Consider the following 23,667-nt stretch of genomic DNA (forward strand, 5'->3'; position numbering starts at 1 on the left):
AATTGGCATTTGGAGGGTTTAAATTGATTTTAAGTTCAAATTTTAATTTCAATAACATTTGTAGATTTTACAATTAGTAAGTCCAAGTAATATTATGAAACCAGTTATATTTAAATTTTTTAATTGATCTGAGTTTGATTCTATACTGACCAGCAACTTATTTTACTGACAAAAACATGAAGGAATGCTTTACTGTATTGATAAATGCATAAATATGAAGTCATTTTTAAATAATACCCATCATCATACATGTATACTTTTATGATTTACAAATAATTTGAGTGCTCCTAAATTATTGTATCTATGTTTTTAGTCTTATTTTATCTTTCACTATATCTGTTCTGGATATTTAATTTTATGAAAGCAAATTTTTCATGTATAAACTCTGAAATGATATATTTACCATCAGTAATTAACGACCATTAAAAATCAGGAAAGATGATATTTGGAATAGTATAAGTCTAACCTAGTTAAAAATTCATTTCTGTCTGCTATAAAGAAGAGTATATGAGGTGATGGATTTATTAATTAGCCTGATTTAATCATTCCACATTTTAAACATATCAAAATATATGGATACCATACATATATATAATTATTATTTGTCAATTAAAAATAAATTTTAAAAGGGCATCTTAATATTTCTTGAAACATAAAAGACTTTTTGAATATACTAAGAATATTCATTGTGTTCCGTTATAAATATATTTATACTTTAGATAAATGGTAACTTGAATGTTATTATATACATAATATTCTGTTTTCAGTTCTGTTCGAATCTGGGATTATACTCAAGATGCTTGCATAAATATTCTTAGTGGACACACTGCACCTGTGAGGGGATTATTGTGGAATACTGAGATTCCATATCTACTAATATCTGGCAGCTGGGACTATACTATAAAAGTATGGGACACTAGAGAAGGAACCTGTTTAGATACCGTGTATGATCATGGAGCTGACGTATATGGTAAAGTATTTTTTATGTATTTGCTTTTTGGATGTATTAATGCTTATAATTTCTGAGCAATACAGTATATTTTAAGAAGTCTTGCAGTGTTTTATTTTAAAAACATTTCTCTCATTAGAAAATATACATGTTTATTACTAAAATATCAGAATACACAGAAGATAATAGAAAAAGTAATCAGAAATTATAAGAAGATGACCATTGTTAGCACTGTGGTGTCTCTCTCTTTCTCTCCCTCTCTCTCTCTGCAGGTGTATCTGTGTTTCTGTACACACATACACATGCGCACACACACACACACACTGCACACATATACCCTTGGACATATTTATATGTATGGCTTGGATTTTTCTCCTTATTCATATCACCACTCCAGAGGTAAGTTGTAGAGCAGTAAATCAATAATTGAGTAGATATAACTTAGTTAGCCTTTTCCCCATTCTTGGATATTTAGGGCAATTTTTTTAATATAATACTAAGTTTTTTTAATAGAATTGAACTGGATACAGAAAATCAGATGACTTACTTATCCTTTGCATATCCCTGTACTCTCATTTGTATTTGCATTTACTCTCATTCCCAAACCGTGATGGAAGTAAGTGGGTGGATTAAGGCAAAAATGTTTTCTAATAGAAAGTAACCCCAATCCATCATTCAGATTTATATGCTTTACCTTAGTGGCCTTCTAGCTGAGACAATGTGAGATTGAGTGTAGGAGAGAATCCTATTTGTTGATATTCTAAATTGAAAGGTCCCCAACTCTTTCTTCATCTTGTAACTAGTACTTACATCTATCCATCCATTAATTCATAGATACCGTGTACTCCGTTGTTATTACTGCTTAACCACATGAAATATAATTTCACATGAAATGTAATTTCAACATTTTCTTCCAGGACCATTTTCTTTCTGATAATTATTCAATTTTATATTCACATTTATAGAACATACTAAATAATTTATTATATCCTCATATTTACTTTTCAATCAAGGTATTAATTAGATGAAAGTAGAATGTTGACTCTGAGAACTTTTTAGTTATGCACATTTTTTCACAACTTTAATATGGTAAAAGTTTTATGAGGTACATATAAATAAAAAATATTTTTCATTGTTTAGTTAAAATTGGTTTATTTTTTCCATCAGGTTTAACATGCCATCCCAGTCGCCCCTTCACTGTGGCCTCTTGCTCTCGTGACTCTACAGTGAGACTTTGGTCATTAACACCTTTAATCACTCATTTACAAATAAATATACTGGCAGACAGATCTTGGGAAGAAATTATCGGGAACACTGGTATTGAGCATATGCCTGTCTCACATTTTATTTTTAAGTGATATTTTATATGAGATCCTTTCTCACAGAATTATATCTATTACTCAGATTATGCAATAGAACAAGGCGCCCCTCCTCTCTTGTGTGGTAAAGTGTCGAGAGATATTAAACAAGAAATAGAAAAACTATCAAGTAATCCTCGGGTCAAAAAACTAAGATGGTTTTCAGAATGTTTATCAGTAAGTATTAGAGGAATTCAGTGTGAACATTTTCCCTTTTGCCAGAATGAAACATTACAACTGCTGTCATTACTTTGTCTCATGTTTACATGCACCATCCCAATTCAGTGGGTCCCTCTTAATACAATCTATACAACATAAAAACGTGAATGTAAAACCAGAAATAATAAATGAGATAATGTACAGTTATTTTATTTATAATTTAGATATGCCTGCATTATATTTTTGAAGATGCAAAAGGCTGTGCAGTTTTTAATTCACTATTATATCTTTGATTATTCTGTATCAACTTTTTAGCCTCCAGGTGGCAGTGACAATTTATGGAACTTAGTTGCTGTGATAAAAGGGCAAGATGATAGCTTACTTCCTCAGAACTACTGCAAAGGAATAATGCATTTGAAACATCTGATTAAATTTAGAACGGTGAGTAAAATGTGCAAATATGATGTGCTCAAGCAAATTTTTTTTGCCTTTTTGCTGTTAAGGTATAAAACTGATTTTGAAAATTAAAATGTATATGATGACATTGGTGGAGTGAAATAAGTGAACTTTGAGGAGACAACTCTTCAGCATAACCTATCAGGAGAGTATGAATTATTTGAGAACAGATAAAGGTAGTCATGGTTTTCATAGGTTGAATCTCCTGAAATTCTTCAAAGGTTACTTGGAACTTGGGAACATGGGCCTCAGGCTGCTTGTACTCATGGCAGAAAGTGGCAGGGAGCCAGCGGGTACAAGTAGATCACATGGCGAGAGGAAGCAAGACAGAGAGGGGGGAGAAAGCAAGAGAGAGGAAGCAAGAGTGAGAGAGAAGGTGCCAGGGCCTTTTTAAGCCACGAGCTTTCGCGGGAGCTAATAGAGCGAGAACTCACTCGTTAATCCACCGTCCCCCAGGGAGAGCATTAATCCATTCAGGAGGGATCCGCCCCCATGACCCAATCTGTTTCCAACACTTCCACATTGGAGATCAAATTTCCACATGAGTTTTGGAGGGGACAACACATCCAAACTCCATCATTCTGCCCCTGGCCCCCCAAAACTCATGTCACTCTCACATGCAAAATACAATCATTCTATCCCAACAGACCCAAAAGTCTTAGCTTGCTCCAGTGCCAACTTAAAAGTCCAAAGTCCAAAGTCTCATCTGAGACCAAAAGCAAAAGTCCTTCCAGCTTTGAACCTGTAAAAGTCAAAACCAGATTTATCGACTGCCAAGAAACAATGGTGGAATAGGCATTGGGTATGCATTCCCATTCCAAAAGGGAGGAATAGGCCAAAAGAAAGGAAAAACAGGTCCCAAACAAGTCCAAAACCCAGCAGTGCAGGCATTAAATCTCAAGGCTGGTGAATCAGTTACCTTGATTCCATGTTCAACTGCCTCTTCACACTGGTGTGAGGGTTGGGTCCCCAAATCCTTGGGCAGCTCCACTCCTACGGCTTTTCTGGTCTCATGCCACACTTCACCTCTCCCAGGATGGTGTTCCATTCTGGTAGCTCCACAGGTCTGGGGTCTCCTTGGTGGTCCCGCTCTCATGGCTCCACTAGGCATGGCACTATTGGGGTTTCTCTGCTGCAACTCTGACCCCACATTTCTGCTCTGCGTTGCTCTAGTAGATGGCCACTGCAGTGGCTCCGCCGCTGTGGCAGGTCTCTGCTTGGGCTTCCAGGCTTTTCAATACATCCTCTGGAATCTGGGTGGAGGCTGCCACGCCTCCACTGCTCGCATGTCTTGCTGGCCTGCAGACTTAACACAACGTGGATGCCACCGAGCTTTTGGGCTTCTACTCTCCAGGGCTACTGCAAGAACCACACTTGGGGCTGCTCCAACTGGAGCAGCTGGGATGCAGGGAGCAGGATCCCGAGGGCAGCTGTGCCCCAGGTCTGTCCTTCAGAATAACTTAGTCCTTCTAGGCCTCAGGGCCTGTGATGGGTTGGGCACCCTTCCAAACTTCTCAAATGCCTTTAGGGCATTTTTTCCATTGTCCTGGTTCTTAGCATCTGGCTGCCTCACTGCCAAGATAATGTCTTTATCAACCAGTTTATCTGCTTCACCCTTGCATTGTTCTCTGGCTCTCTGCTTCTTTACCGCATAGCCAGGCTGCAAAGTTTCCAAATCTTTACACTCTGCTTCCCTTTTAAATTCTGGCTTTACGTTATGCCTTTGCTGCCATAACTCAGAGTAGACTGTTAGAAGTAGCCATGCAGCATCCTTAATGCTTTGCTGCTTAGAAATTTCTTTGGCCACATGCTCTGGTTCACAACTCTTAAGTTCCAACTTCCGCAAAGTCCAAGGGCATGGACACAGTGTAGCCAGGTTCCTTGCTATGGTGTAGCAAGGGTTATTTTTTGTCCAATTCCCAATAAGTTCCTCATTTCTATCTGAGAACTCATCATCCACATGGCCTTTACTGTCCACATTGCTATCAGCATTCTGCTTGCCACCACATAAGTCTAAGACATTCCAAACTTTCCCTCATCTTTTTCTCTTCTTCTGAGTCCTCCAAACTCCTCCAACCTTTGCCCATTACCCGGTTCCAAAGCTAGATCCACATTTTCAGGTATCTGTTTTGCAACACCCCACTCCTGGTACCAATTTTCTGTCTTAGCCCATTTTGTGTTGCTATAACAGAAATACCTGAGACTGGGTAATTTTGTAAAGGAAAGAAGTTTATTTGGCTTATGATTCTGGGACAGCTGCATCTGGCGTGGGCCTCAAGCTGCTTCTACTCATGGTGAAAGGTGGCAGGGAGCCAGCAGGTACAAGCAGATCACATGGCTAGAGGAAGCAAGGGAAAGGAAGCAGGAGAAAGAGAGAAGGTACCAGGGTCTTTTTAAGCAACGAGCTCTCACGAGAACTAATAGAGCGAGAACTCATTAATCCCCCTTCCCCCAGGGAGTGCATTAATCCATTCATGAGTGATCCACCCCCATGACTCAATCAGTTTCCAGCACTGCCACATTGGTGGTCAAATTTCCACATGAGTTTTGGAGGGGACAACACATCCAAACTCCATCAGAACTCCTTGAAATGCTTTATCTTTATCCTAATACCAGATTACTGTGACATATGGACTATTCTGATTTCAGAGAGCCTAATAGGCTGTATTCTGGGATATGTTTTATTAAAACCAATCACAGTACAGCTCTTAATGAATTTCAGTAGAGAAATATTAGTTACCTTAAACCTGGAACAATATCTGGTACCACCACCACCAACAACAAAAAACTATCCTGGGACCAGAAAGAAAAAAATAGCTTATATATTTTCTGAAATATCAATAGTTAACTGTTAGAGCACAGAGAGAATTGGGTCAGATATGTGGATCTGATGGTCATAAAGAACAGATTTTTTCATAAAGAGGAAGTACTTTTTTAATCACAGACTGAACACCTATTGACTATAACTGCAAAATCTATTCACAGTACAGTGGCCAGTTAAAGTGAGCCAGTATTTTTTTTATTTTTATTTTTATTAGGGGGTCTTTATATATTTTCGACCAGTTGTATGTTACTTTATCACTGCCTTTTCGCCTCTGGACTCCTATATAACCACAACACCTGAAGAGTTTTAAGGACAGTGGCATTCACTCTCTTTCATTCAGTCTTCATCCTCCATCCACACCAAAATATTATGTTTAAAGAGGTATCATTTTATAGAGAAAACTTATTGTTTTTAAATTTTTAATGTCAAGTGCTGTATGCTTTTAAAATATGTATCCATATATTTTTATTATCGTGTTATCACCAGCTCTTGTATAACAATATTTTTTAAATTGTATTTTCTTTTTAACCAGTCTGAAGCCCAAGAGCTAACAACAGTCAAGATGTCTAAATTTGGTGGTGGTATTGGTGTACCTACTAAAGAGGAAAGACTGAAGGAAGCTGCTGAAATACACTTGAGATTAGGACACATTCAAAGATATTGTGAACTTATGGTTGAACTGGGAGAGGTAATATACTATTAAAGTAAAATTAATGAATTTAACATAGTGTTTTAAATATTAAGAATATTCTTAGTTCTAAATATTAAAAATATGAAGTTTTTTTTTTTTCCAGATATAATTGATTCTCTGCCAGTCTGATTAATATCAGGAATATATCTTAGGACAGTAGTTATCAAGGTGAGGTCTCTAGGCTAGCAGCGTCAGCATCACTTGAGAATATGTTAGACATGCATGCCCACCCCCAGACCTACAGAATCAGAAAATCTGGGGATGAAGCCTAACAATTTGTGTTTTTATAAACCTTCTTAGTTATTCTCATGTATGCTTAAGTTTGTGAACCACTGCCCTACTCTAGAATCTTTACTTTAAAAAAAAAATAACTATGTTGTCTAATTTGCTTACAATTGAATCCCCATGCTAATACTACTTGTCATAACTAAATCACACACTGGCCAGAAGAGAGGTTTCCACTGAAGATCATTCTTGTAAAGGATGCACCTAAGGCACATCCTGATTTTTTTATAGAGTTCTGAATCAACAAAACAAATTTTTCTAAAAAGGTTAGAATGAATCTGTACTATTTAAAATTAAGAATAGTGGCTACCTTTGGTAGGTGGGTAGTGACTAGAATGGAGCACAGGGGAGGAAGGGGCTTCTGTTTCTTGATCGTAGGTGCTGGTTACATGGATATATTCAGTTTGTGAAAATTCATTGGGTTTTTCCATTTTCTGCATATGTATTTTGTTCAACAAAAATTCTCCCTCTCCCCACCCTGCCAAAACAAAGGTTGGAATGGCATGGACTCATTTCATAGTTTGTCATTTTTGAAAAGCTCTAGGTTAGTCAAATTTGTAATTACAAAATGTAATATTAAGTGTCGGGCCTTAAAAACTAACGCCACCTTAAGTGACATTACAAGCGGCGCCATTATGGCCCACAAGGGCGTATTAATGTGGCAGCCTAAGACAGCGCTGGGAGAAAGTAGGGTGGGGGTGTCTGCGGGAACCTTGCCTTAGCCCTTATTGGCCAAATACACGCTTCCGCGCTCGAGGTTGCAGTAGCTAGGCATTGAGACAGGATGCATGCTCTCCTGACCTTTAAGCTGATAAGATTATGTAAAAAACCTCCCTTCCCCATTTGCCTTTAAAAGCAAGTACTTGTGCAGTAAGAAACAGAAGTGCTGGACAGAACCCCCGCCGCATCTGAGTGTCCTTCAACTGGGCTGTTTTTGGGGCCGGCGGTGTGCTCACCTCTCTGGGGCCGGCGGTGTGCTCACCTCTCTTCACGGCTCTCTTCCCCTGTCTCCTTCCAAAGGGGACAGGAGGGAAAGAGGAATCCTGGGCCGTTTGCTCGCCCACCGAAAGCAACGAGGCCAGGGCTGTTCGGGTCGGCCGGCGGCGGACCCGACAATTAAGAATACTTGTAAATGATGTAAAATAAAACTAAACACTATGGTTACATTAAAATATATAAATATTAAATTTAACTCACCATTTTACTTTCCCATATACTTATAGACAAACAATGAATTACTGCTTGGCCTAAAATAATAAAATGTGTCATTTAAAAGTTTTATCGAAAAGGCATTGTAAATTTAAAAGTATTTAATTTAGGAGCAATGTAAAAATTTTATTAATGAAGTAGTAAAGAGTTGAGTTTAAAGTTACTTTTTTAACAGTGCATTACTAGAAAGAACATCTATCAAAAGTCAAGAGAAAAGGGATGAATAAATTTTGGTGGAACAATGTAATTCTTCTGCAGTAGCAGTCCGATTTTTAAGATCTCACTCATATGAGATGTAGAAATAAACAAAAAAAGTGGTTCTTATAGAAGTAAAGAGTAGAATAATGGTTTCCAGAAGGCCCAAGTGGGGAGGAGGAAAAGTGGTGGACTAATGGGTGCAAAACTATGCTATCTACCCTAAATGAATCACTGTGTAGTATATGCATGTATGGAAACAACATACTGTACCCCACAAACATGTACAAGTAAGTGTTAAAATATTTGTAATTAAAAAATAAATAAATAAAATGTTAAATTCAGATAAAAAAATAAAATATGAAGAGCAGTATTATCAACTATAAAAGAAAAAATGACAGTAAATAAAACATAAAAATGAGTAGGGAAAGAATAAAAATAGAAATAAATGGCATATTGGTCAAATATAAATAGCAGTGAGATAAAAATGTTAGTATTAATTATTTTGAAAATAGAATGCCATCAAACAAATTACTCTAGTGCTGTGTTAGAAGATGAGTTAACATGTTTTTCAAAATACTTCAGTTGCAATTCGTTTTCTACCCTTCTTTTCTCTCCCTCCTTCAGTCCCTTCATCTCACCTTCCCTCTTTTTATCGCTTTCTCTCTCTTTAGGATTGAGATTGGATTTTTTTTGTGCAAAATAATAGAATCTTACATATCTTATTTTATGTTAAAATATGTTAATATTTATCCTGTGTGGAATGCATGAGATAGAATACAAAAACATTCCTGGAAATCCAAGAACTCTAAAAATTCTGTATTATAAATATGAATTCATAAAGAGTCTTATTAAGAATTACTCAGTGCAATCAAAATAGATATGCTTCTGCTCTTCTTGCCTTCTATTCTAGTGGGACAAAGCCCTGTCAGTTGCACCAGGGGTCTCCATGAAATACTGGAAGAAGTTAATGCAGAGGTAAGGCAGAGAGTCTGTTCAAATAGATATCTTAAAATCATATGTTAAAATAGAAGTAATATATAAACATGGTAGTAACTCTTGAGATTTTTTTATTCTTATGTTGTCTTGAATAATAACTGAATTTTGTATCTGCTAGTACAATAAATTAAATAAGTTGGTTACAAGTCATCTTGGTGTTCTTTTATTTGGCCTGACCTCTGATGAAGTCATTGGAAAGCAAATTTCCCTATGTCAAATCAATGGAGGAAAAAATAGATCAGCAAACATGCTCACTGATTAGTGTATTGTGATTGAAATAATAAATGATAAGATTTTCTGAAGGTTACTAAAAGCTTATAGAATAGTATTCTATACATAATCTCAAAAATTATCTCTGTAGCCACTAATTTCTGCCATTTCCTCTGTGGAAATAAAGGAGGTACTGATGATAAACAAGGGTCTGGCTACTGAGGAAACTTAGCTAAATATCTTTGTTTCAAAATGCAGTAAACCAGCGAGAGTTTTTCTCAGGTACATTAGTTTTCTAGGGTTGCTGTAACAAATTACTACAAACTGGGCGGTTTAAAACAACAGAAATTTATTCCCTCACAGTTGTGGAGTCTAGAAGTCCCAAATCAAGTTGTTGGCAGAGTTGGTTCCTAGTAGAGGCTCTGAGAAAGAATCATTTCCATGCTTCTCTCCTAGCTTCTGGTATTTCCCAGGAATGCTTGGCAGCTGGGGACTTATAGACTTACCATTCGAATCTCTGCCACATCTTCATATGCATTATCTCCTGTGTATCTCTGTGCCCAAATTTCCTCTTCTTACAAGGACAGTAGTCATATTGAATTTAAGGCCTGCTATGATCCAGTATAATCCAATATTAATTTAAATAATTACATAAGCAAAAACCCCATTTCCATATAAATTTACACTCACAGGTATCATGGGTTAGTACTTCATATCTTTTTGGTGGACACATTTAAACTCACAACATATAACTTTTGTCTATTCTATTCATTCATTCAACAATTATTTGTTTAGTGCCCACTATGTGCCAATCACCATGTAGGCCTGTACCTTGCTTCTGGCATTGAAAAGAGAAATTTTTCTTTTATGGGATATGGTTTTGGGGGAAAAATCATCTGCTACTCACACACATAAATAAGAATCAATTAAAGGAGAAGCATGAAATCCAAAAGGATTAACACATTTGCCATGGGAAAGAAGACTGCTTTCTAGCATCTGTTCTCCTAACAATAAATTAAGCAACAGACTGGCTCTAGCCCTTAGACTCTAGGCTGCCTATCCTAACTTTAAGAATCCAAATATTTCTAAGTTTCTGTACCCTCATAGCAATTATAAATGTTACTGCTCCCACTGAATTCTTAATAAAGTCAAGTTAGCAGAGGATATTTATTTCACAAAACATTGTTTCAACATCAGCAAAAACTTAATTGAATGCTGTGTATGACCAAAGTATAGTCACTCAGTGTTAATAACTTGTAGAATGAAAGTAAAAATTATTTTGTATTCTATATAATTATTGGCATTACTTTTCTAGCATCTAGTAATATTAATATGCCATTACATTGCTTTATGGTAAGTATCTATGGGTTTAAAATTGGCATGTCCTAAGATATATTGTAACAGAGGAAACCTGACCTAGACTGGATCATTTAAACTTAGGTATAAAGGATAAATAGGATAGAACCAAATGAAGAGGCTAGAGAAAGCATTCCAGGCCAAGGAAGCTTAGTAAAGGAACGAAAAGGAAGCTACTGTAGCTGAAGTACAGGAGGCAGGAGGAAGTGGCAGTGCCAAGCTAGAGTGGAGAGGTAGGCAGGAGCCAGATGTTTTAGGGCTCTGTAAACATGTTAAGCTTTTTTATCTTTTCTTTATCCTAAGAGCAATGTAAAATATTAAAGGGTTTTAAATAGGTTAGAAAGTGACCTGAGCAGATTTTCATTTTGAAAGTTCACATAAGCTGAAATATCAAGAACAGATTAGAGAAGGTATTAACAGATATGAGGAGACCAGTTACAAGGCAATTAGAATCAGCTGAGTCCAGAGTCAGCAGTAGCAGCATGGAGGCCTTACATGGCAGTGGGGTAGATGGAGAAAAGTTGACAAATTTGATATATTTAGGATATAAAATTAACTAGAATTGGTAATAGAGATGAGGACAATGTCACAGATAATTTTTCGTATATTTGAAAACCTAGATTGAAGCTGTTGCTATTCACTGGGATTGAAAAACAAAACAAGCAAACAAGCAAAACCTTAGAAGAGGACTTGAATTAAATGGGACATCAGATTATTAGCTCTTTGGATATATTAAGCTTGAAGTTTCTTTGTGATTTTAGTGACAATGTCAAATAGGCAATCTTAACTCTGTAGTAAAGAAGAAATCTGGACAGTATGAATGGAATTGTTGACCTTAGTAAGAGCTGTTTTGGCAGAAGGAAGGAGACTGAAGCAAGATTAGAAGGGTTAAGTGGCACAGGGGAGGGAGGGAAGGAAGGAATATAGACAACTCTTCCAACTCAATTTAGTTTATCTTTGAAAGCCAGCACTTGATTTTCTCTGCTCCTTAGTCCATGTGGTGGCGAAGGAATAGTCTCCCACAGCTGCTGAATTTATATATCATAGATCCGGCCATTCAGAGAGATTGATAGGCAGTTTCTCAATCCTACTTCCAGATACCCAGAAAGGTAGAATATTGTTTCTAAACAGCTTGTTTCTAAGCAGCTCTAACAAAGAAATCAGGGTCACATAGTAAAAACATAGCTGTTGGGGAGTACCTTAATGACTCACTATTCATAATGAGCTGGGCAAGCAACATAAAAATTATCTACTCTGCCTACCCAAAGATTACAAATTGAACTCTAAATGCAAATACAGCGTAAATTAAATAGACCAGAATATTTCTAAGCAAAACTGAGGTTAAACATTAAGGGTGGAATTAACTAGGTTGGTCATTGAAAAAACACCTGGGACTTTTATAGGAAAAGAGAAACACACACAGACAGTGACAGGTACAGAGATATACAGAAACAGACACATGTATGTCTTTCACAGTGTTCCAAATCACAATGCCCTTTCCCTCCTTACATATCTGGAACATTATTTTTCTTAAACTTTCTTTCTTGGGCCACTTAAGATATTCTTCATTTTAATGTCAATATTTATGTTCTTGTATTGTCGTTTGTAATGATTTTTAAGCTACTTGAATTTAGGTGTTCTCTATTTATTGCTATGCTCACTAAAATGTTTAAAATTATTCTGTCTTTAACAATGTGGACACCACATATTTGATTATCCTAAGTGAGAGTAGATATCCCATCACACATATCTATTTAACAACTTATATTCAGATAAATACATTGCCCATTTTAATAGATAAGCTATATTCGTATTAAAACCTAAAATGTTTGGGGCATCGAAAATATAAAAATATTTTAAATATGAAATATGTAGTGTTCTAAGGGCAAACAAGTACCTATAGTATTTATTATTTTATGAAACTTTTATTTGTCTTCCATACGTGATTTGATTATAAAATTTGTGGTTTCTTTTAAGTGATATGCCAAAGGGCTTTATGAAATTCACTAGAAATTTTAGATACGCTTTCAGAAAGTCTCAGTCCAACTGAAAAGCTTGAAATTTGTATATTGTAAAATAAAAATTGTCCTTATTTTATTAGGAGAGCTGACCAATTAATCCAGGAAGATAAAGATGATGTCATTCCATACTGCATAGCCGTTGGTGATGTGAAAAAACTGGTCCATTTTTTTATGTCAAGAGGTCAGCTTAAGGAAGCTCTGCTTGTTGCACAGGTACGACCATGTAACTGTACAAGCCACATATATTGGTGGGTGGGCAGGTAGAAGGGAGAAGATTGTGTTGACCAGCTTGCCTTCACATGATTGACAAAGTCATAGATGGCTTGGCTTTTGCCCCCTTCCCTAGCCTTCCTTTTTTCTTTTTTTTTTGTTAGTTATGAATATTCATGAGATACAAAGCTGACTGTCACCCCTCATGCCCAAGATGTGAAGGCCAGATCCATACTGGCAACATGCCCATTACCACAAATTGCGATTGTACCCGGTGTCTCCCACCCAATTATCCCCAACCTCCCTCCCCCTCCCCCTTTCCCTCCACGCCACTTTGTATCCCTAGGTATGTTCTTTCCCTCTGCAAGTCCAATAAACCACTGTGGTCTTTCCTTCCTTCTTTCTCTCTTAGCTCCCACTTATGAGTGACTATATGTGGTATTTATCCCTCTGTGCTTTGCTAATTTCATTCAACATAAGTTTCTCTAGACTCATCCATGTTTTTGCAAATGGGAGAATTTCATTCATTTTTACAACAGAGTAGTATTCCATAGTGTATATATACCAGTTTCCTTATGCAGTCATCCACCAGCAGACATTCAGGTTGGTTCTATGTCTTGGCTATTGTAAACAGAGCTGCGATGAACATGGGAGTGCAGGTATCCCTTCGACATGATGATTTCCATTCCTCTGGGTATATACCCAGAAATGGGATTGCTGGATTGTCTCTAGTTGTTTGAGAAACCTCCATACTGTTTTCCATAGTAGCTGTACTAATTTACAGTCCCACCAACAGTGTAGGAGTGTTCCCTTCTCTCCACACTCTTGCCAGCATTTGTTATATTCACTGTCTTTTTGATTATAGCCAGTCTAACTGTAGTGAGGTGGTATCTCAATATAGTTTTAATTTATATTTCCCTGATGACTAGTGATGTTGAGCATTTTTTCATGTACCTGTTGGCCATTTGTATGTCTTCCTTTGAAAAATGTCTGTTCAGCTCCTTTGCCCCTTTTTTAATTGGGTTGTTTTTTTACTGTGTAATTGCTTGAGTTCCTTGTATATTATAGATATCAATCCCTTGTCGGATGCATAGTTAGCAAAAATTTTCTCCCACTCTGTAGGTTGTCGTTTCACTCTGTTGATTGTTTCCTTTGCTGTGCAGAAACTTTTTAGTTTGATATATCCCCATTTGTTTATTTTTTCTTTTGCTGCTTGTGCTTTCAGGCTCATGTTCATAAAGTCTGTGCCCAGACCTAGTTTCTGAAGTGTTTCACCTATATTTTCCCTTAGTAATTTTACAATTTCAGGTCTTATACTTAAGTCTTTTATCCATTTTGAGTTAATTTTAGTATATGGTGAGAGGTGCATATCTAGTTTCATTCTTCTGCATTTGGATATCCAATTTTCCCTGCACCACTTGTTGAAGAGGCAGTCTTTTCCCCAATGTAGAGCCTTTGTCTGGTATCAGATGGCTGTAAGCATGAGGGGTGATTCTCAACATTTCAGTCATACTATTTTTGTTCCGGTCACAATTAATTTAGATAGTTGAACATAAAAGCATCTCTGAACTCTGAATTTTTCACATGCTGCTGAATGTTATATACCGTGCATTTGAACAATGTTTTTAGTAATCATTTACTGGAAATTTCATTTTGGTACTTTCAATGGAGTTAACACTTTATTTCTTTTCAAATTCTAAGGTTATTTCCAAATTGTAGTGTAAATTGCAAACATGATTTAGGTGTAATTTCCTCAAAATAATATTATGAAATTGGTCAGTTTTCAATAATTAGCTAAAGCTTATCAACAATTAATTAAAGATTTAATTAAATTCTAGGCTGCATGTGAGGAAAATATGCAAACCTTACATGTTTCTACCCCTAAAGGAGCTTCAGATTCTGATGAAATCTACAAGGAAGACTTTAATGAGTGAGTGATTTATTTTTTGTTTGGGGTCAATATTTTTGTGGTTGGTTTTCCTTTATGAGTTTTTGAGGGCCATGTAGTTCATCCTTCCTTGATTGCCTCATGTCTTCAACCACATTTCTTACTGTGATATAGTTCCACTAGAGCATCCATCCCTAGATGAATAGGAAAATGTCAGGCATGTAGACATAGCCTACACACATTTTTATATAGCTTCCAGAAAAGCAAAATGCATTTCAGTACAGAGATTGCAAATAAAACAGCTAAATACTTGAAAAGTGATCAAACCTGTTGTGGAAAATGGGCAGGGAAAATAAGGTTGGCTGCTTATTAATGTTTCACTATAAAATCAGTATATAAAAAAATCTAATAATCTACCTTTTTCCACCCCTTCTAAGACTCCTGTTACTACCCTGTAAAGTAGGATATTTAAGCTTTTAGAACACTTATCAAGTAGAAAAGGGTCATGAAATGCTAAGCAAAAAATATGTTCGGACAAATGTATTTTTTCCTGGATCTTTGCTGCTATTCTCTGTCATTGCTAAACTTGGCATTTTAAAGATCTAATATGCACTAGCCATATTTTGGATACAACCTAAATTTTGAAAAATTTCATTTCAACTAGTAATTCTTCTAAGGTTAATTGTCCCTACAGCTTCATCATTAATTATCCAATGCAGGATGGTAAGTTTTGAAAATCAGGCTTTTCTTCTGACAATTGTGGAGACAGTGGGGAAGGGTGGACTTATCAGATCACATACTTAGAAAGACTGCTTTTCCAATTTTTTTTCTAAAAATAAAGCTCCATACTTAAGTGAACGATGCGAAATTAAGTCCTGCTTTGTCCTTTAATCACCCTTACAAAAGGTCATTAGTTCACTTTTATTATGGAATTCTTGTGTTAATTTAGAATATATGCTTTTTTTCTTTCTAGGCTCCTGCACAAAGTCAGTAAAGAACTGGCAGAATGGTATTTTCAGGATGGTCGAGCAGTACTAGCTGCATGCTGCCTTCTAGCTACAGATAATATTGAGGTACAGCATTTCAAATTGGTTTATGAGAGTGAGAAGCTCTTTAGATGTGTTGTGTGTATGAGAGGAAAAAATATGGTGACTTACTTCCTGTGGAGGATCTAGTTTTGGATGTTTCCAAGCCTGAATGATTGAGTAATTACATGCCTAATAAAGCACACATAAACTGTACAGACCATGAGCTCATTTGTCTTATTTTTATCACAAGATACATACATATAACAACCTTTCTTTAAACATTTCATCATATAAGAAGAGAGAGTTTGGTAAAGGGAAAAAAATCACTGGACTTGGACTCAAAATATCTGAGTTTCAGTTCTGTTTCTGTCACATACTGACTTTGGACATGTCAATTAACTTCTTGGAGTGTTAAAAGTCCTCAACTCTAAAATGAAACTATGAATACCTATCTGACCTATTTCATATATAGTTGTTAGGATTACAAGAACTAATAGAAATGAAAGCACTTATTTTTAAGTATACTATAATATATTCTTCACAAGTTATATTTTAAGGGACTTTTCACTTGACCCATTAATGTAATAAGGAAAGTATTAAGTAAATGTATAAATTCTATTTGTATTTATCCTTAGATATACTGGCTTTAGGGAATAATTGACAATTGTTGTATAATCTTGAATAAGCTTTTAAGAATTTATATTCTTTCTGATAAGGAGACTGAAGGACATCTTGAGGATGTCGTACTGTCGAGTATTATTAATTAATTACAAAAATAAGAGCAAGAGTTCTAAACTTAAATTCTGACCTGATAAAATTTCCTGTATGTCGCATTGTCAGCTTTACCATTTGAAAATTGCAATTACTATTACATAGGTACTTTATAGGAATATTACAATCAATATTTTATAAGAATAATTGGTTTATAGGTTAATACTACTTTATCTGCTTTATGAGCTTGGAAGGGACTGATGATCCTACCCAGCATCTATGCAACTGAGGAAATTATTTTCTTATTGAGCAAGCTTGCTATGGCATACCTGATTCGTGGAAATGAACTGGAATTGGCAGTCTGTGTGGGCACAGTACTAGGAGAGTCTGCAGCACCAGCAACCCACTATGCCCTAGAATTACTGGCAAGAAAATGCATGATGATTCCAGTATGGTAAGAGTTTCTAAATTTAAAGAATAATTTAATAGTGATGGAATTCAGTCTTTTAAGTACTGTAAATTACATCTGATAAGTTGTATGTTGGGAGAATATAGGATCTCCTTTTGTTTTTTTTTATAAATGATAAGATTATGGGAGGAAATGGTGATATGGGAATGAAGTAATATTGAAAACTACATGGTTATATAATGAAATATAACATGACCCATTCTGAAGTATTCCAGTTGTCATTCCATAATGTTTCAAGCACCTAAAGTATCATGAGACAACAAATGTTCACTTCTTAAAATGATCAGTACCACATATTCCCATATCTTAAAATTCTACATATCTCACTTACTCTTGTCAGATCTTTTGTCCTAGTTTAATATTTGGAAAATAAAGACACTTTTCTAATGGAAGGGAATAACAAAAAATGGTTTTGCTGGAGACTTGGAATAGGCCATCTTCCCAGACTCTGGCAATACCTTAATACCCAAAGAAATAGACCCTGGGAATTCTCAAGGGTAACCTGGAAACCCAGGTCAAAGCAATTCCAGCTCACATCTGCGAAGTCCTGTTCTTAGGTCACACAATTTGTTATTATGGGGGCACCTTTAGGAAAGATATCATTCTGTCATTTGTTAAATAAAGGTGTTTGCTGAGTAAAGATGATTTTAGAATTTTATCTTCTCTTTCCCCCAAATACTTAGGACCTCAAAAAATTTTTGAATAAATTTATTTATCAGGATGTTGGCCTCTCCCCATTACACACCCCATGCACACACACCACCCTTAAGATGGAACTATACAGATGACCTCAGTACTGAACGCTGTAGGTGGTAATGGTAATAATAATGGTAATAATAACAGTGACAGCTAACTAATACTTACGTACTGCTTACTCTGTACCATGCACTGTTTTAAGCACTTTACATGTAACAACTTACTAGATCCTTTGAGGAAGGTATTGATTTGCCTGAGGTCTCAATAAGTGTTGCAGAGCCAAGATTCAAAGCTATAAAAACTGGCTCCAAAGTTTGTACCCAGCTACCACTCTGAACCACCTCCTTATCTAAGGCTAACTCAGAAGAAGGAGTAACACTTTCCATTTTCCTTTTTTGGCTGGCTATGGTGGTTTCATATCATAAATCTCAGTGCTGTTCTAATTTTTACACATATCTTACAATGATGTAAGAGCTTCGCCTCCCCAAAATGTAATGGTACCCCACCATAAGTCTTCGACTTAAATGTATTTAATGCTGACCATCCTCTGAGAGTACCCAGTTATCCCTCTGTCAAGAACTATAATAGTCAATTGGATAATTACTTGGCTTAGACCCATCCCAAAGCATGAAGTCTAACTCTAATTATTTATTCACAAAGGTGGCTGACTCCATGCTAAAAGTCATCATCTATCTAAATGAAATGGGATTCATTTTAAAGAAAGTGAAAGTAAAAGGTAGCAAAAACAGAAATATGCATTAAATTTAAAAGATGTTTAAAAATCTTTTAACTATATGTCTTAGTTACTTTTAATAAAAAATAAACATCTATTTTTTGGTAACCCCCTCCCCCACCCCAAGAGTTCTTCCTTTGTATATCCATAGATATGTGTACCAGAAACCAGGATAAAGTCCAAAGTCTGAAATACATGGTGCTGATGATCAGGTTTATTTGCAGGAGAAATCTGTAATTCTCATGGCTGTTAGTAGAGCTGCACAGGTTTTCTTTAAAAATAGCTACATATTTAAAGAGAATGTTCATAATTTTATAAACCAAAACACTTCATGTTTTTTACATTTACTGGTAATAGTTTACTTCTTCTTGGTAATCATCTTATACATGATATTCATATTCAGTATTTTCTTTTTAGCTTTCCATCTGTTGGATACAGGTATTATCTAGTTTTATTTTCAGAAAAATGTTTATTAAAAAGTTCACATATCATTTTATTTTATTATTTGAATACCATCTCTATATTAAGAAATATTCTGTTTTCACTTTGTTTTATGGTCTGACAGTTCATATACATGAGTGTAATTTATAAAACATAAAACTTAACTATGAAGTAATGAAAAGAGTTCCTATAACAGGTACAAAACCACTCATGATTTTATACTTAAAACTTTATAATAAGCAAACTGTGGCTTTCTATAATACCAAATAATAGCTAACTCAGCTCAGCAAAATAAAATGTCTGTTCTGATAATAAAATTTAAGAGTTGAAATTATTTGGTTTATGTCATTTTACATACATAGACACATGCACACACATATATATACACACTCACACACACATCCATTTTTCCCCATTAGTACTGAATTTTCAAAAAAAAAAAAAAAAAGTGAATTGGATTAAAGACTGAATAAAATTAGCTGGCCTTGCTGTAAATTTTGCTATAACAGAATATAATTCTACAGTAAGTCAGATTCTCTCTATAGTTCATACAAATTTGAATAGAATTTTAGCACAGCTATTTTATACACAGTAAAAGCAAATAATTTTTGTATTCTCATGGATACTAGTTAAAACTTTTATTAAATTTTGATATCAGAAAGCACATAAAATCATTCATAATTTTTAGCAAGAATAGGTAAGCTACTTTAATTTGGAACTCAGATTTAAACCACTCAAAGATTTACCTACCCATGAATAATAGAAAATATGGTGGTTTGGGAAGACATTATATTTAATTATTAAATGGCTAGGGAGAAATAATGTGAAAAATCATTGTAATCTTTTAGCTATTCTCTATTGACATCACCTAGAAAATTACTTATTAGTAAAATGTTGAATTATTAAAATATTTTATGTAAAATTTTATACCTCACTAAAGTTTGTTTTATTTTAAAAGCCTTGATGTAAACCTAATTTAGAGTGCTACTGTCATAATAGTTTAATGATGTTTGTGTGTGTTTATGTGTGTATATTTTTAAGAAAAATTTTGGATTTGACACCAGAGTTTGCAAATTATCTCTGTTTCTATTTTATACGCAGTATATTCTTGATTAAGCACCTCTTATGTTTTAAAAAATAGATTGATTCGGATAAATGAACGATGTACATTTTACTGAAGCTTTCACATAAAAGATGAAGGAAGATTTTACTCTCAGAGTGCCTTCTCAAATGAGAAGAAATTCTCATTTGAAATATCACCTGTTCTAAAGTCGTACTGAAAGTCTATATCTCAGTTTCTTAAAAACGGAGTAATATCTTAGCTCATTGAAAATTAGGTGTTTTCTCAGTTATGATACATGCATCCAAAAATTCCTCATTACTGATGTGAAAAAAATGATTTTACAGAAAATGTTTTTAATGTAAAGAAGCTAATTTCTTAATATTTTATATCTTTAAAAGCTTGGAATGATTTATTCCATTCATTGGATCTTTAAAGAGTAAATAAGAAAAGTACATTACTGTCTTTGATTTCCACCGAAAGTTTAAGAAATATGCAGAATATCACAACAATTCTAAACTTAAAATAGCTAAGTATCCTACTGATTTCAATGAGCTGGCTCACACAGTTTTCCATTTTTGACAAGCATAACAAGAGTTGATGAAAGTTAGCTTTCACAAAGTTTGCTTCATAATTTGGTCCAAAGAACATATCCAAAACTACTTAGTTTGGTTAGAGAATTATTCTGTAATAATAAAATTGATTATAAATATGAAAGACTCATGTATGGAGAGTTAAGACTTTTAAAAATACTTAGGCATTTCATAATACCTATACATTTGTCCTTCATCCCTTTGGTTTCTGGGATCTACATTTAGAGGACTTTTATAATTAAATAGGAAATTAGTACTGTTTGTATGAATAGAAAAGCAAGGGAGGTGTATTATATGAGTCTCCTTCATTTAAAATAGTTATAAATGTTACTTTTAGATACTTTCTTCAATGAAATTTCCCCTTTTGTTATGTGAACAGGAACTTGGCAGCTGATCTTCTCCTGATGATTCCTGATAACGAACTACATTTAGTAAAACTCTGTGCTTTCTACCCGGGGTGTATTGAAGAGATTAATGATCTTCATGAGAAGGTATACTGATGATATTAAGTGTTCCAGTTTGAAATGCAGTACTGTGATTTAATTAATATTCCGTTCAAACACATAGAAGTACATACAGAGAAATATATGGTCCCTTGGGATATTTATAAATACAACAAAAATTGTGACAATAATAGGTAACATTTATTGAGTTTCTACTGTGTGCTTGGCACTGTTCTAAACTTTTACATGTATTGGTATTAATTCTTATGAAACCCTGAAGAACAGGGATATTGTTCTGTTTTACAAAGAAAGTAAACTCAGAGAAGGTAAGGAACGTTTCCAAATTCAGTAAGAGTGGAGTGAGAATTTCAGCTTCAACAAACTAACAACAAATACCAAGCCCTTTCCACTGTCCCACTTTGCATGTTGAGGTATGTGTATGATAACTTTTTAAATAGACAACTTAGGACATTTAAAAGAATAAAATGTAATGAAATTCACATGCATTATTTTAAAGAGCTTTTAAAAAATACTCCTTTGCAAAAATACAGGAATCTATGTACCAATATTATATATAAAAACAAACAAATGTTCAACAATAGGAAGATTACGTAAATTACAGTACATTTCTATATTTCAGTGCTATTAATTCATTAAAGAAATCATGAGGCTCTATTTTTATTGACATGATAGATGGATAAAACATTAAATAAAATGCAGATCACAAAACATGCACATGATTGGATTTTGAAAATAACTGTGAATGTACATATTTATTTGTCTATAGAATATTTAAGAAGATGTCTACAGTTTCTTTAAAGAAAAAGATAAAAATAGAACATTTTCTCATCTTTAACTTTCAAAATAACAAAGTTTTATTTCACTTATTTGAACCTTGATTTCTCCCCAGTGGGTGAGTGGCCCTATTCATTCAAAAACAGATATTTATTGAATATGGCATCAATACAGATAGACCAAAAGTGTGTGTGAGTGAGCACGCATTTGCGTGTGTGTGCGCATGTGTGTGATACTAAGGAAATATTTCTGAAAGGATAAACGTCCAAAGTTACCAGTGGGTTGTGAGGTTTGGGGAGAATTAAACTTTATATACTTAATGTTCTGTGAATTATTTTTTAAATAAGCTGTGCTTTGCTTTTATAAACAAAACTACAAGTTATTTTTATGTTAAATAAAATGCATATGGAAGGAAGCAAGGAGTTCTTTTTATACTTTACATTTACTGTGTAGCGTTTGTTCGCTAACAGGTATCCTTTGAGGCAAAAAGGTGCAGATGTTAATATCAAGTCTTGAAAAGGCTACATGACTTGTCTAAGTTTACACAGCTTTTAATGATATGGGCAAGAATGGTATTCACCTAGTCTTTTCATCACACATTCAAAAAGGATATAATTAGACTCTGTCATCAGACTTCATTATTAACTCTTCAGAAAGACTAGTGAATATGTGTGAAGGTGTTAATAACTCTAAACAATTTCACAAGTACGGGTGCTCCTTCACTTACAGTGGGGTTACATCCCTCCTGATAAATTCATCATAAGTTGAAAATATCATAAGTTGAAAATGCATTTAATACACCTAACCTACCAAACATCACCTGGCCTACCTTAAATGTGCTCAGAACTTTTGTATTAGCCTGCAGTTGGACAAAATCATCTAATACAAAGCCTATTTTATGACAAAATGTTGAATATCTCATGTGATTCATTGAATACTGTACTGAAACTGAAAAACAGAATGGTTTTATGGATACTAAAAGTATGCTTTCTACTGAATATGTATCACTTTTGTACCATCATAAAGTCGAAAAATTGTAAATTGAACTATTGTAAATCAGAGATGTCTGTAATACTAAAAACTGTATTCAAATATGATGTTAACTAATAACTTTTGGAATTTTAAGATAGGACAGGAATTACAAGGGTGATCATCTTATTCTTCTTAATATAGTCTGTTTGAAAATGAAATTTCAGTGGTACCATTATCTAATTCCCTCTAGACTTTGGTCATATATCTAGGTGAAGAAGTTTTTTTGTTTTTTGTTTTTTGGGTTTTTTTTTTCTATTTAACCAGGCCAATACCTAACACATTTGGAATTCTGTGAATAAAGATGGGTAAACAATATGAAATGTCATATACATGAGAACCCCCTTAATTCAGTTTGTTGTAATGCTTTTGAGGGAAATATTGAGAGATCTAAAATGTTCATTATACCTAACTTTTAAGCAAGAAATATTAAACTATTGAATAAATGCATTAAGAAATAAATAAGTTGAAAGAAAGCATTGAACCATCAGTGTTCCTTAGAAACAAACTTTAACATTTAAGCTTCAAAAATCATAAACACATGGAAATTTAATATAAAAGAGAACTTGATCCTTACCATTATTATGGAAGCAGAATAACTTACTTCAGAGAGGATCAAACTCTCAGTTTTAATAGAAAAAAGTTATTTAAAAAATGAGAGTATGGCTTTTCATTTTATAGTAATGAAATATCATGGACTAAAAATCTTCACTTTGTAACATTTCAGAATGTCAGAGCTTAAAACTTTAAGAGCTTATACATTTTTCACATCTCTGAAATAAGGTTGCTTTGTCTCAAAGGCCAAGTGAAATAAAATTACAGTGTAGAGGACGTGTAATAATGCACCTTTTTCGTTTGC

General features: G+C 34.5%; 1 protein-coding gene across 4 annotated transcripts in view; it reads left to right on the plus strand.

The window, feature by feature from the left end:
• Positions 1–23,667, plus strand: part of WDR17 (WD repeat domain 17) — a 91,539-nt gene that overhangs the window by 53,197 nt on the left and 14,675 nt on the right. For 2 of the 4 annotated variants that reach the window (XM_063076816.1, XM_063076818.1), the window contains 12 exons: positions 768–970; positions 2,117–2,266; positions 2,354–2,484; positions 2,782–2,907; positions 6,279–6,434; positions 9,040–9,104; positions 12,793–12,925; positions 14,761–14,852; positions 15,784–15,883; positions 16,864–17,003; positions 18,865–18,885; positions 20,921–21,032. In XM_063076816.1, the coding sequence (XP_062932886.1) occupies positions 768–970; positions 2,117–2,266; positions 2,354–2,484; positions 2,782–2,907; positions 6,279–6,434; positions 9,040–9,104; positions 12,793–12,925; positions 14,761–14,852; positions 15,784–15,883; positions 16,864–17,003; positions 18,865–18,885; positions 20,921–21,032 (1,429 nt within the window). The remainder of the gene's footprint in view (positions 1–767; positions 971–2,116; positions 2,267–2,353; positions 2,485–2,781; positions 2,908–6,278; positions 6,435–9,039; positions 9,105–12,792; positions 12,926–14,760; positions 14,853–15,783; positions 15,884–16,863; positions 17,004–18,864; positions 18,886–20,920; positions 21,033–23,667) is intronic. The other 2 variants (XM_063076815.1, XM_063076817.1) reach the window with 1 other exon arrangement.

This window comes from Cynocephalus volans, chromosome 13, assembly GCF_027409185.1.
Source record: "Cynocephalus volans isolate mCynVol1 chromosome 13, mCynVol1.pri, whole genome shotgun sequence".
NCBI lineage: Eukaryota > Metazoa > Chordata > Mammalia > Dermoptera > Cynocephalidae > Cynocephalus > Cynocephalus volans.